Genomic DNA, 12,663 nt, shown 5'->3' with positions numbered 1-12,663 from the left:
TTCGAAGCACTATTGGTTGGACGTAGCAGCAAGGGCTGATGCTTCATTCGGGGCTTCGGTTCTGTAAACTGGGACATCTGGGTCCCGCCCTACTTAAGAACTGCTTGGGTACATCCCACCAGTCTCTCTGGATTGATCTGTGGGACGCAATGGAAGGTAAAATTAGTTATTACCTGATAATTTGTTTTCCATTAGTCCCGACAGACCAATCCAGAGGCCCTCCCTGGAATTTTCTGCTTTTCTCGTTTGTTTGATTTCTAGATTGTTTGGAGTTGCGGTTTCAGATTGTTCATTCATTGTTCAATGGGGATTGGAGCAAATTCCTTACTTGCTGTGAGCTGTATGAGTTCCTTCCACTGTTGCGGTTGCAGGGTGTACTTGAATTTTCTGAAGACAGGAGAATGGCTCTCTAGTTGGGAGTTCAAAGTCTACATGGCTTTGATATCGATAATACTGAGGTTGGGGTGGTTACACCTGACCATATGTAGAGCCTCAGAAGTGCTCTCTATCTCCACCTTCTGGTAGAGGGACATAACCCACCAGTCTCTGGATTGATCTGTCGGGACTAATGGAAAGAAATTATCAGGTAATAACTAATTTTACCGTCCATGCCTTTATGCTGCATTTTTTTCAGTGGGTAAAAAATGGTAGGCTGGCAGGGGGCTAAGGAAGCTGTGCCACTATGCAGAACAATGATTAGTGAAAATATTGTTTTGACAGATTCAGAATGGTGTAGAATTCAGAAGTTGTGCATGTAACTTTAAAACCTTGTACATAATTTCCCCAGAAGTAGCCTTTGCAAAATAGAATATTAGAAGGAGACATTGTGAATCAAAATAGGAGAGCTGCTTTGGTTGGCATTTGCTATGTAATTCCATCTGAAGAATAGGACTTAAACTCCATGAAATAGGTAATTAACTCTGTTCATATGCTATCCAACAGGTGGTACTGCTTAATTTAAATTTTGAGTAAAAAAATTTCCATTAATTTTGTTCCACATTTTCCTACCTGCAAATGCTTGACTTAGTATGTGAATTGAAGTAAGTCTTTGGACTTAGCACTCTTCTCCTGGAGATCCATATACACATGAGCAAATTGTATTTATGGTGCCAAAGGTTAGTAATTTGCTGACTGGCCAGGGCCACCCATTTAACTTGATCAGTAACTTGTTTACTTTCAGTTTCAAACTTTTAGAAGAATGTGTTTTATTTTGCAAGACAATTGCATGTTGCAAAACATTTGTTGTGTAATCAGTCCAAAGTTCTACAGAATATCTTTTGAGATTTGATGAGTTGTAGATACCAAGATGCAATAATTGTGCTCCATTTCTTATTATAAACTCTCAAGCCATCTTGGATCCTCATATGTGCATAAGTTTGTGAATTATTAGGGGAACCCTAATTATAGTTACGTAATGCAAGGTTCCACATTAGGAGTCACCAACCAGGAAAGGGATCTAGGCGTCATCGTTGATGATATGTTGAAACCCTCTGCACAGTGTGTGGAGGAGGCTAAGAAAGCAAATAGAATGTTAGGTATTATTAGGAAAAGAATGGAAAACAAAAATGAGGACATTATAATGCCTTTGTATTGCTCCATGTTACAACTGCACCTCGAATATTGTGTTCAATTCTGGTCACCTCATCTCAAAAAAGATAGCGGAATTAGAAAAGGTACAGAGAAGGGCGATGAAGGGGATGGAATGACTTCCCTATGAGGAAAGGCTAAAGCGGCTAGGGCTCTTCAGCTTGGAGAATAGACCTGAGGAGAGATATGTGTCAGGCTTCTTCCGTGGAAGCACTGGGTTTGTGAGCCCTTGGACCACTGCCGAGGAGCAGCAGTGGCAGGCAAGGTCACCTTCAAAGCAGAGATGAGGCAAGGCTGGACTGGAACCCCGGACTGGAGTTCTGCACTGGAATACACAGTACTGGAACGCACCGGACGGGTGCGCACTGGACTGGAACCCACTGGACTGGTACACACTGGAGTGGAGCCCACTGAACTGGAACACACGGGACCGGAACCCGCTGGACAGGAACATTGGACCTAGGCTTCACCTACGCTTGCCACCGTTCCCCGAGGATTGAGCCCTCAGGTTCGGGCAGCCAGCAGGGCTTACAGGAAAACCAGAACTGGAACTAGCAAGCCGGAACAACAGGAATCAGGATACAGAAGTGCCCCCAGGCACCTAGGCGAAAGCAAGGCAGACAGGCAGGGAATGTCCGGGTTCTAGCAATAGTCAGGTCTGGCCACAGGCAGAGAGTAGTCGGGTCAGGCAGCAGGCAGAGAGTAGTCAGATTCAGGCAATGGTCAGGTCAAGTAGCAAGACTATGGCTGGAGCTCCAGTAGCAAGGAGTACTGGCAGCGGACAGGTCTAGGGCTGAAGCTCCAGAAGCAAAGGAAAACACACACGGGTAAACCAGAAAGCTAAACACAAGAAAACTAGTAAAGCTGTACACAAGCTAACAAGAAAGCTATGCCCAAGCTAACTAGTCACAAGCTAGAAACTCACACTAAGCAAAACACAGGAGAACTAGACAAGGTAGCAGTGCACAGAGCACTCTAACATACCAGGGACCTTAGAAGATGCAAAGGCAAAGGCTGCAGTCTCTAAGTGATTAATAAAGCCCTTCAACACCTGAGGAGCAGCTGCAGCCATCAGTAAGCAACTACGGAGGCTGTTCAGGCACAAACAAGAGAGACAAGTCGGGCAGCCTGGAAGAACCGGACCGGACTGGGCTAAAGTCTGGAACGGGTAGGAACAGCAAGACAAACTGGCAGCCACTGGCTCTGGCCACCAGCGGGTGAGAGGAGCACAAACCAAGGAGCAGGCAGAGCGCACACAGAACATAGACTTGGAATACCTAGGAGCAGCACAGAGGAGCAAACAGAGCCAGGCTGGAGACAGAGGTAGAGCTAACTCAGGCAGCACCCCCAGGTGCAGTAGAGTGGAGTAATTAGAGACATGCTGGAAACAGCCAGCACACAGAAGGAAAACTACTCCAGAAAGGATAGGCAGAAGCCAGCTTAGAAGCTGACCCCCAGAAATAAGGTAAGTCTGAGGGTGGTCACGGCCACAGACATGACAATATGATAGAGGTCTATAAAATGAGTGGAGTGAAACAGGTAGACATGAATCGCTTGTTTATTCTTTCCAAAAATACTAGGGCTAGGGAACATACAATGAAGCTACAAGGTAGTAAATTTAAAACGAATCAGAGAAAATATTACTTCACTCAATGTGTAATTAAACTCTGGAATTTGTTGCCAGAGTGTGTAGTAAAAGCAGTTAGTGAAGTTTTAAAAAAAGGTTTGGATGGTTTCCTAAATGAAAAGTCCATAGACCATTATTAAAATGGACTTGGGGAAAATCCACTGCTTATTTCAAGGATAAGCAGCATAAAATGTATTGTACTAGTGACCTAGATTGGCCACTGTTGGAAACAGGATGCTGGGCTTGGTGGATCTTCGGTCTGTCCCATTATTGCAGTACTTATCCTACGGGATGGAAGGAGAAGTTAGATCTTTCACCCTCTGGTTTGAATGTTTTAGATGTTAATTTTTAAAGGTCTAGTTCAACTCTGTTGTTTTCATGCCTTTACATGAATTAGACCAATTCTTTTGTCAACTAGTCTCTTCTCAATAATCCTACCATAGCATTTTCCTTAAATACTCTATTGGTTTTAATAGTTTCAAGGAGATTCACCATTACTTGATTATCAAAGTACTAAAGTGCTGAAGTTGTACATTGCCTTTATAGAGCAGATTCTATGGCATTTTAATCTCAATCTGCTGGTTGATGGGCATAACCCAGGAATACTAAAAGTGGGACTAAAGGAAAGAAAATTAGCAGGAAAGACCTAGTTTCCCGTTACTGGAATTGGAGGATAACAGAGGTGGTAGTTTGATAATTGCATTTGGGCTACCTGACAAAGTACTGGAGGTGTAGCCTAATGGGTTGTGCAGTGGGCTGAGAACCTTGGGAACTGGGTTTGTTCCCCTCTGCAGCGCATCATGACATTGGACAAGCCACTGAACCTTCATTATCCCAAGTATAAAACCTTAAATTGTGAGCCCATTAGGGACAGAAATTACCTGCATATAATAAATGTTAAATGCTTTGGTTGTACCTCAGAAGGCAGTATATGAAATCCAAAACTCTACCTTTTAACCTATTACTGGGAAACAAAATAAAATCAGGTTTTTTTTTACAGCTGGAAAGGCACCAGTAGTCTCTGTTATTCTACAGTTTCTGAACCCTTGTTATTTAATATTTGAATATCAGAAATGACTAAGACAAACAAGATCTAAATTTTGTTCATGTAATGCATGGCTGGGAAGTACTATTAGCCAATCAAGGTTTTTTTTTGGTTCATCAATATTATTTGTTTTCTGGTAAAAGTTCACTGTAAAGTATTTCTTCATTATAGTGCTTTTCTTATGTAAATCCCTTCTGGGAGATTTTGTCGTTCACCTCCCCCCCCCCCCCCCCCCCCCCCCAAAAAAAAAAAAAAATGTCTCAAGGGTATATATAATTTACTCCAATAGGTCTGTCGTTTAGTTTGTGGTTATACTAAAATCCTGTTTTAGTGTTAAATTGTATAGTTAAGTTATGGAGATGCTGAAATGTGGTAATGTGTCAAACAGCAGTGAAATTTAAAGGTAAAAAAGTGTTTAATGCTTTCATGTTATCTACAAGCATTTGTAAAGCTGCTTTTGTGACCTTTGTTCTGTCTCAGTATGGTGATGCTTATGAAATAATTATTGCAGTTTGTTTCTCCAATTATGAAGCTAATTTCTTCTTTCTTTTTTTTCTCCCAGTATTCATTCGTGTTCGGACTGTTTCTTGCGGTTGTCTGGTGTTCTCTAGTTTGCTTTAGTCGAATTTACATGGGCATGCACTCCATTCTGGTAAGACAAATGCATGTACTTCTATTGTACTGAACTTAACTGTAAAAGTCAATTCAACATGATCTGTTCTACAACCTAAAGTAAAAACTAATATTTTTTCTATTCTGATCTGTTCCTCTTCTCAGAGTTTATATCTACTCTCAATCAACATCCAGACCAATGTATCAGCCTGCCTATCTGATATTGCTGCCTGGATGTCTGAACATCATCTGAAACTTAACATGGCCAAAACCGAGCTTCTCATCTTTCCCCCTAAACCCACCTCTCCCCCCTTTCTCTATTTCTGTGGATGGCACTCTCATTCTCCCTGTCTTATCAGCTCGTAACCTTGGGGTCATCTTCGACTCCTCTCTCTTTCTCTGCTCATATTCAGCAGATTGCCAAAACCTGTCGTTTCTTTATAACATCAGCAAAATCCGTCCCTTCCTTTCTGAGCACTCTACCAGAACCCTTATCCACACTCTTATCACCTCTCGCCTAGATTATTGCAACCTGCTTCTCACCGGCCTCCCTATTAGCCATCTCTCTCCTCTTCAATCAATCCAAAACTCTGCTGCGTGACTCATTTTCTGCCAGAGTCGCTATGCTCACATTAGCCCTCTCCTCAAGTCAATTCACTGGCTCCCTATCTGTTTCCGCATTCAATTCAAAGTTCTCTTACTGACCTATAAATGCATTCACTTTACTGCTCCTAAGTACCTCTCCACTCTTGTCTCTCCCTACACCCCCCCTCGGGTACTCCGTTCTGTGGATAAATCTCTCGTCTGTCCCCTTCTCCTCTACTGCTAATTCCAGACTCTGTTCCTTTTATCTCGCAGCACCTCACACCTGGAATAGACTTCCCGACCTTGTACGTCTAGCTCCGTCCTTGGCCGTTTTCAAATCCAGGCTAAAAGCCCACCTCTTTGATGCTGCTTTTGACTCCTAACCACTACTCACTTGCCCTGTACCCCTTTTATCCCCTCCTCTTTAATTCCCTTACCTCTTAGTTGTTCTGTCTGTCTATCTGTTTGTCCTACTTAGATTGTGAGCTCTTTGAGCAGGGACTGTCTTTTTATGTGTGATGTACAGCGCTGCATATGCCTTGTAGCGCTATAGAAGTGAGTAGTAGTAGTACTCGTGATCGCTTTAATGACAGCCTGCATGATACTCTCAAATAGCCATTTAGGGTTGCCAAGTACGCATTCCATTCTCCTATAATACATCAAAGTACTGATTTAAATAACCATATTTTTAACAAACAATGAAATTGCAAATAACTTGCTTCCTTCTTAAACTGACTTGGTAATTTATTCCAGAAAGCATTTACCACCCCACAAAAAGTTTGTTTCCTAGTTTTGGTGAGCCTAAAGTCATGCAGACATAGAAACACGACTGCTGATAAGGGCCAAATGGCCCATCCAGTTTGCCCATCCTTAGTAATTCCACGCATCCATCACCCTTTCTGTGAAAGAGTATTTTCTTAGATTCCTCCTAAGCCTATTTCTTCTTAACTTCATCATATGCCCCTTCATTCCAGAGTTTTCCTTCATTTGAAAAAGGCTCACCTCCTGTACATATTCCACTGAAGTATATAAACGTCTCTCTATCGTATCCCCTCTCTCCCGCCTCTTTTCCAGTGTATACATGTTGCGGTTCATAAGCCTGTCCCTATATGTTTTATGACTGAGACCGCTTACTAATTTTGTAGCCATCCTCTGGACTGACTCCATCCTATTTATTATTTATTTATTACATTTGTATCCTACATTTTCCCACCTATTTGTAGGCTCAATGTGGCTTACATAATACCGGAGAAGTGTTTGCAGACTCCGGGGTAAAAAATACAGAGTGGTGATGTGTTAGGATAGGGTTCATGTGGTAAGACCACATAAAGGAATCGTACAACTGGAGAGTTGTGTAATGTCCATTACGTACTTTAGTGTTGTTGTGTTGCAGCGATCAGGCATTTATGTTGGATTGGTAGGGTATGCTTTTTTGAACAGGTGAGTTTTTAGAGTTTTCCTGAAGTGTAGATGGTCGTACGCAGTTTTCAAGGCTTTTGGTAGTGCATTCCATAGTTGGGTGCTGATGTAGGAAAAACAGGATATGTAAGTTGATTTGTATTTGAGTCCTTTGCAGCTTGGGTAGTGCAGATTTAGGTATGTTTGTGATGATTCGGATGTGTTTCTGGTTGGTAGGTCGATCAAGTCTGTCATGTATCCTGGTGCTTCACTGAAGGGGGGCAGACTCAGGAAAGATGTCAGGAAGTATTTTTTCATGGAGAGGGTGGTGGACGCTTGGAATGCCCTCCCACGGGAGGTGGTGGAGATGAAAACGATAACGGAGTTCAAACATGCGTGGGATATGCATAGAGGAATCCTGTGCAGAAGGAATGGATCCTCAGAAGCTTAGCTGAAATTGGGTGGCGGAACAGGTGGGGGGAAGAGGGGTTGGTGGTTGGGAGGCGAGGATAGGGGAGGGCAGACTTATACGGTCTGTACCAGAGCCGGGATGGGAGGTGGGACTGGTGGTTGGGAGGCGGGAAATACTGCTGGGCAGACTTATATGGTCTGTGCCCTGAAAAGGACAGGTACAAATTCAAGGTAAAGTATACACATATGAGTTTGTCTTGGGCAGACTGGATGGACCATGCAGGTCTTTTTCTGCCGTCATCTACTATGTTACTATGTAAGTCTGTCATGTATTCTGGTGCTTCACTGTAGATAATTTTGTGGACCATAGTGCAGATTTTGAAGGCGATGCGTTCTTTGATTGGGAGCCAGTGTAGTTTTTTGCGGAGAGGTTTTGCACTTTCAAATCGCGTTTTTCCGAAGATGAGCCTTGCTGCCGTGTTTTGAGTGGTCTGAAGTTTCTTTAAGGTTTGTTCTTTGCATCCCGCATAAATTTCATTGCAGTAGTCTACATGGCTTAGTACCATATATACTTAGTTTATATATTGTTGTAGGTGCGGTCTCCAGAATTGCACACAGTACTCTAAATGGGGTCTTCCCAGAGACTTATACAAGGGTACTATCATCTGTTTTTTTTTTTTCCTGCTGGTAATCTCTCTCCTTATGCACCTGAGCATCCTTCTGGCTTTGACTGTTGCTTTTTCTACCTGTTTGGCGTCCTTAAGGTCATCAGACACAATCACCCCCAAGTCCCATTCTTCTTCTGTACACAGAAGCACTTCACCCCCTATATTGTTCTGTTCCCTTGGATTCTTGTAACCCTACATTTCTTAGCATTAAATCTTAGTTGTGTACTAGGCTGCGCATTTGGTTGCTATTCTCTAAACATCTTACAAAGTATTACAGGAAAAAATTGGACAGGAATTAGAGAAAAAAGTCTTTTATTCTTACTCGCCAGCACAGCATCAGATATCAGTTTCAAGTTGTAACAAACTTACAAAATCTAACATCAGCACCTCTGTTAATTATAAGTAATCAGACTAATTATATAAAGAAGAGAAAAAGGAGGAAGGAAAGTTTATTCCTCATACAAAGGTCGCAGAACAGAGAGAAAGAAAGATTCTTAGCTATAGAGAATTAGTTTTTACAAAGGGGGGAGAGCACCCCCTTCGGGGAAAAAATAGGCCATGGGACGGAACTGAAACTCTTTCCAAGCATGGCTAGTTTTTCAGAGTTTCTTTGTCTGCAGCGTGGTTTTATAGGCTGTGTTGAGCATCCACCTCTCCTCAACCCTGGACCAATCATAGGTGCTGCATATGTGGTGGAGGCTTGCAATTGGTGTCCTTGCCATACCTCTTCTCAGTAAATTACATTTGTAACAAGTTATACCAGGTAGCTGAGTTGTCCTAGCAACAGGAGGCCCCTTGGTATGTGGATCTGGTGCAACTCCTGGTGGCGCCTCCGTTTTAAATTCTTTCCTTTAGTAGCAGCAGATGAATCCAGGATCCCGCCCTCTGTCAGCCACGTTTGTTTTTCTTGTCTGTTCTTGTCCTAGTCTTTAGTTAAAAAACAAAAAAGAGAGAACAGAAACCACTGAAGAGGAGTCCATTGCGGTCATGGTTTCTCTAAGTCAGACTGGATTCGTCTGCTGCTACTAAAGGAAAGAAAATTATCAGCAGGTAAGGCATAATTTTACCTTTTTGAAGTCTAGAACTTTCACTTTTGAAAGAACCCTCTCATCGTGTATCTTGATATTGAACCACGTTATCTGGTGATCACTGGATGCCAGATGATCACCCACTGTAATAGTAAACTTTCCTCATTTTATAAACACTAGGTCCAGTATGACCTCATCCTACATGTGTTCCATTACCAATTGGTGAAACAGTTCTCCCTGTAGAAAATTCAGGATATCCATACTTCTAGATGACACCACAGAGAGAATATTCCAGTCACCCTTCAGCATAGTGAAATCACCTATAAGTACTACTTCCCTTCCATAGCAACAATATATTGTGAATGTCTTTAATGAACTATCTGTCCACTTTTCTACCTGTGGAGGACTATGTACCACACCACGGTATATAGATGTTCCATTTTTTCTTTCTAGATTAAAACACAGTTCTACCTCCTTAACCCTTAAGTTCTGTTGCTTTAATGTTATCTTTAATATATGCCACCATTCCTCCTTTTCTTCCTACTCTGTCCTTTATGAATAGATTATATGCCAGAGCTATAACTGTCATAGTTCTCAGTGAACCACATCTCTAAATTCAAGTAAGCCTCTTCCATCACAGCCTCCTAGATCTAGAACCAGCCCTCTTGAGTGGTTTAGCCAGCCTATGAAAGACATTACACATCTTTGATAGGTAGACCCAATCTCTATTCAGCAGCACTTGGAAAATTATGCTATGGTCCAGGAAGCCAAAATGTTGTGATGCCAGCTGTACAACCATATGTTCATCTCCAGGATGTAAGCCTCTCTGCTTTGGCTTTTACACTCGATGCAGAGAATCTACAAGAGCACCACCTGCGCACCTGTTTGCTTCACCCTCTCTCACAAGTCCATGAAGTCACTTTTAACATGTTTGGTGGGTTATCTAGCAGCATAATTCATGCCAACATGGATGAGCAGCACTGGATAGTCAGTAGGTTTGATGAATCTTAGCAAACTCTTTATAACGTCTCAGATGTTGGCATCAGGCAGACAGCACACCTCCCGGGATGATGTGTCTGGCTGGCAGAAGCTTGGTATACTCTTCTGAGGTGTACAGAGAAATCCATTATAGAGGCCAACCGAATTTCAGTTTTGACACTGAAATGAACCCGAAATCTGGATTTCCTTACTGTCCCTTTGTACCAGCCCAGAATGACTGATGGGTTATGCACATCTGCCAACAGGTGGAGACTCAGAACACTGATTCTTGAGCGAGCCAGTAAGACCCCTGCTCAGCCCCTGAAAGTCTCAGTATTCTCAGTCTCCAGCAGGTGGTAGATGTGGTGATACCCTTGGTCTCAAAGTTTCTCTTCTGATTTTCTTTCTAATTTCTGTCTTCTGAGGGGGAAAAAAGAGAAGATAATACTAATAGTTATAATAGGAAGATTAAGGATTTCTGTTCTTTCCTTTTTCTGCATCTGTATGCAGTTCCCTCCTATTCCCTGAGCTTTCCCTGAGTGCCTAGGGTGGACTTTGGTCCGTTGCTGGCCTCAACCCCTTCGAGGGAAGGAAGTTTGCAGAGCTGCGGGGAATGGCCACTATTTGCAAAAAAAAGTTTTGCTTGGAAGCGCTGTTTCTTCTGCAGTGCAGTTGTTTTAGCCTGCTTTCGTTGCTGTCTCCCTGCAGGGTCTTGGGCTCGGGGTAGTGTTTGGGTGCTTCTTCCTTTGGGCGGATAGTGATGTCTGTGCTCTGTTTCTAAGCAGTAAGGTTTTACCGCCACTTGGGTTTGTTTTCTTTTGCATGGTATCAGAGATGCTTGGAGCCACAGAGTAGCATTTAAAAAGAAAAATGAATACTAGCGTCATGGTGTGGGGCTGTTCGAGCGGTGCTGCTTTTGTGTTTGGAGCGGTCAGTTTTCAGCACATTTTGAGTGCGCCGGTCGCTGCTCAGCCACCCAACCCCACTTCAGAGGTGGATCCTGGACCGTCTGGGGGGGTGCAGGGCTTCTTAGGGTTCGACGCTTCCATTGACAGTGTGTGTTGAGGTGCAGGGTGTCCCCTTTTGGGGGACCTGGAGGAACAGCCCTTAGAAGAGAGGGAATTTGAGTGTGCTGAGGCAGGTTGTTTATCGCAGTTGCCTTAACTCCTGGTGAGGGTATTTAAGAACATAGACTTCCACGTTCTTTATTTTGGAGAGGAGCAGGAGGCTCCTGTACTACATTAGGTGGTCCCCTTTGTGAGAGAAATCCAGAGGTCTGGCAGATCCATTCCCATGCATCTGGCCATCAGGGTCCTTGTGCAAGCCCAGTGGGACATTCCGGTTGGCCAGCTCCAGCATTAGTCTTCTCCTGTTGTGGCTTAGGATCAGCAGTTCCTTAAGCGCTTGGTAGAGGTCTCTGGAATTTCTGCGGTTGCCTTGAACCCACAGTGCCTGAGATGTGTCCCTCAGGACCTCCGTTGAAGGTGTTTTCCAGCATTGTTTCACTGATTCAGCTTTGGCGGTGCAAGCGGCCATCTGCGGAGGTTTTCATGACCAAGGTGTGCTTAGGAGCCTTTTCTCTGTTGGATCAGGATGTAGCTCAGTTTGGAATGGAGTCAGTCCTTTTATCCGATGCACTTTCTGTGATGCTTCAGGTGTCTGCTAAGTATATGTTCTTGAGTGTTGGCAGTGTGTCGTTCTCTTGCGCTGCACGGGTGGTCTGCAGAGGCAGCCTCAAGGTCCAGGCTCTGTGAGTTAACCTTTAGGTGATCCTTGTTGTTTGGAGATGAGTTGGCTGCATTGGTCCAGAGCCTAGGATTCTCTCAGGTGTCTTGTCTTCTGGATGATCGACTGAATTCATTTGCGGTTGGTAGGCATGTGGCTGTGAGTCGCAGCTTTATCGTGCAGGCAGAGGTGCTGTCTTTCAGTGGTCTTGTTGCTTCCTGCATATACTGTCTTTTCTTGGAGGCTGGCTTTGAGTCCGTGGTGGTGCTTCCGCCATCCAGGCCCAGGTCCGTGCTGCACACTGAAGATGCCGAGGTCCATTCTCTATTTGGGTAGGTGCTCGGTTGGAGATTTTTCTTGGAGGTGGGGCCAGCTTATTTCGGACTACTGGATCTTCGAACATTTCCTTGCTGGTTACGATCTCGAGTTCGCTCATGCTTTGCTGGACACTTTTCTGGACTCTATTTGTCGCTTGCTTATCCTCAGACTACTACTTCTGCGGGCGGGCGGCCTAGCTATAGAGTCCAGAAAGGAAAAGGGTCGTTATTCCTTCTCTGTGGTAGTGCTGAGGAAGGAAGGGGTCTTTTGTCCCCCTCCTAGACCTCAGAGCGTTCATCGGGTTCTTTGAGTTCTCTCTTTCTACATACAGACTCTTAGATTGGTCAGGTGGCTGTTCTTTTGGTGGAATTGCTCATTGTACTAGTCTTCACAGAAGTTTATCTTCACTTTTCGGCCATTCGGTCTTGCCGGAGATGCCTCCACTTGAAATTTTGTGTGGACTTTGTTGTTTTCGTTGTATTGCCATTTAGTCTGGCAAAGGCCTGTGGACTTTTGCCACGGTTGTGGTGGTAGTGGTGGCGGTGGCCTTTCGCAAGGAGGGGGTGCTGGTTCATCTGTGCCTGGATGGCTGGTTGATTTGCTGTACGTCATATCAGGGCAGCTGTTGAGTTTCTGCTCAAGTAGTTCTTAGGTTGAGTATTCTTTCCCCGCATGATCCTC

The 12,663-nt window shown here is 43.8% G+C and overlaps 1 protein-coding gene across 1 annotated transcript in view; it reads left to right on the top strand.

The window, feature by feature from the left end:
* The window catches only part of SGPP1 (sphingosine-1-phosphate phosphatase 1), an 81,711-nt gene that overhangs the window by 51,974 nt on the left and 17,074 nt on the right, over positions 1-12,663 (top strand). The window contains exon 2 of the mRNA XM_030214422.1: positions 4,822-4,911. Within this exon, the coding sequence (XP_030070282.1) occupies positions 4,822-4,911 (90 nt within the window). The remainder of the gene's footprint in view (positions 1-4,821; positions 4,912-12,663) is intronic.

Source organism: Microcaecilia unicolor, chromosome 9 (assembly GCF_901765095.1).
Source record: "Microcaecilia unicolor chromosome 9, aMicUni1.1, whole genome shotgun sequence".
Classification (NCBI taxonomy): Eukaryota; Metazoa; Chordata; class Amphibia; order Gymnophiona; family Siphonopidae; genus Microcaecilia; species Microcaecilia unicolor.
This window is presented reverse-complemented; position numbering and strand designations above follow the sequence as displayed.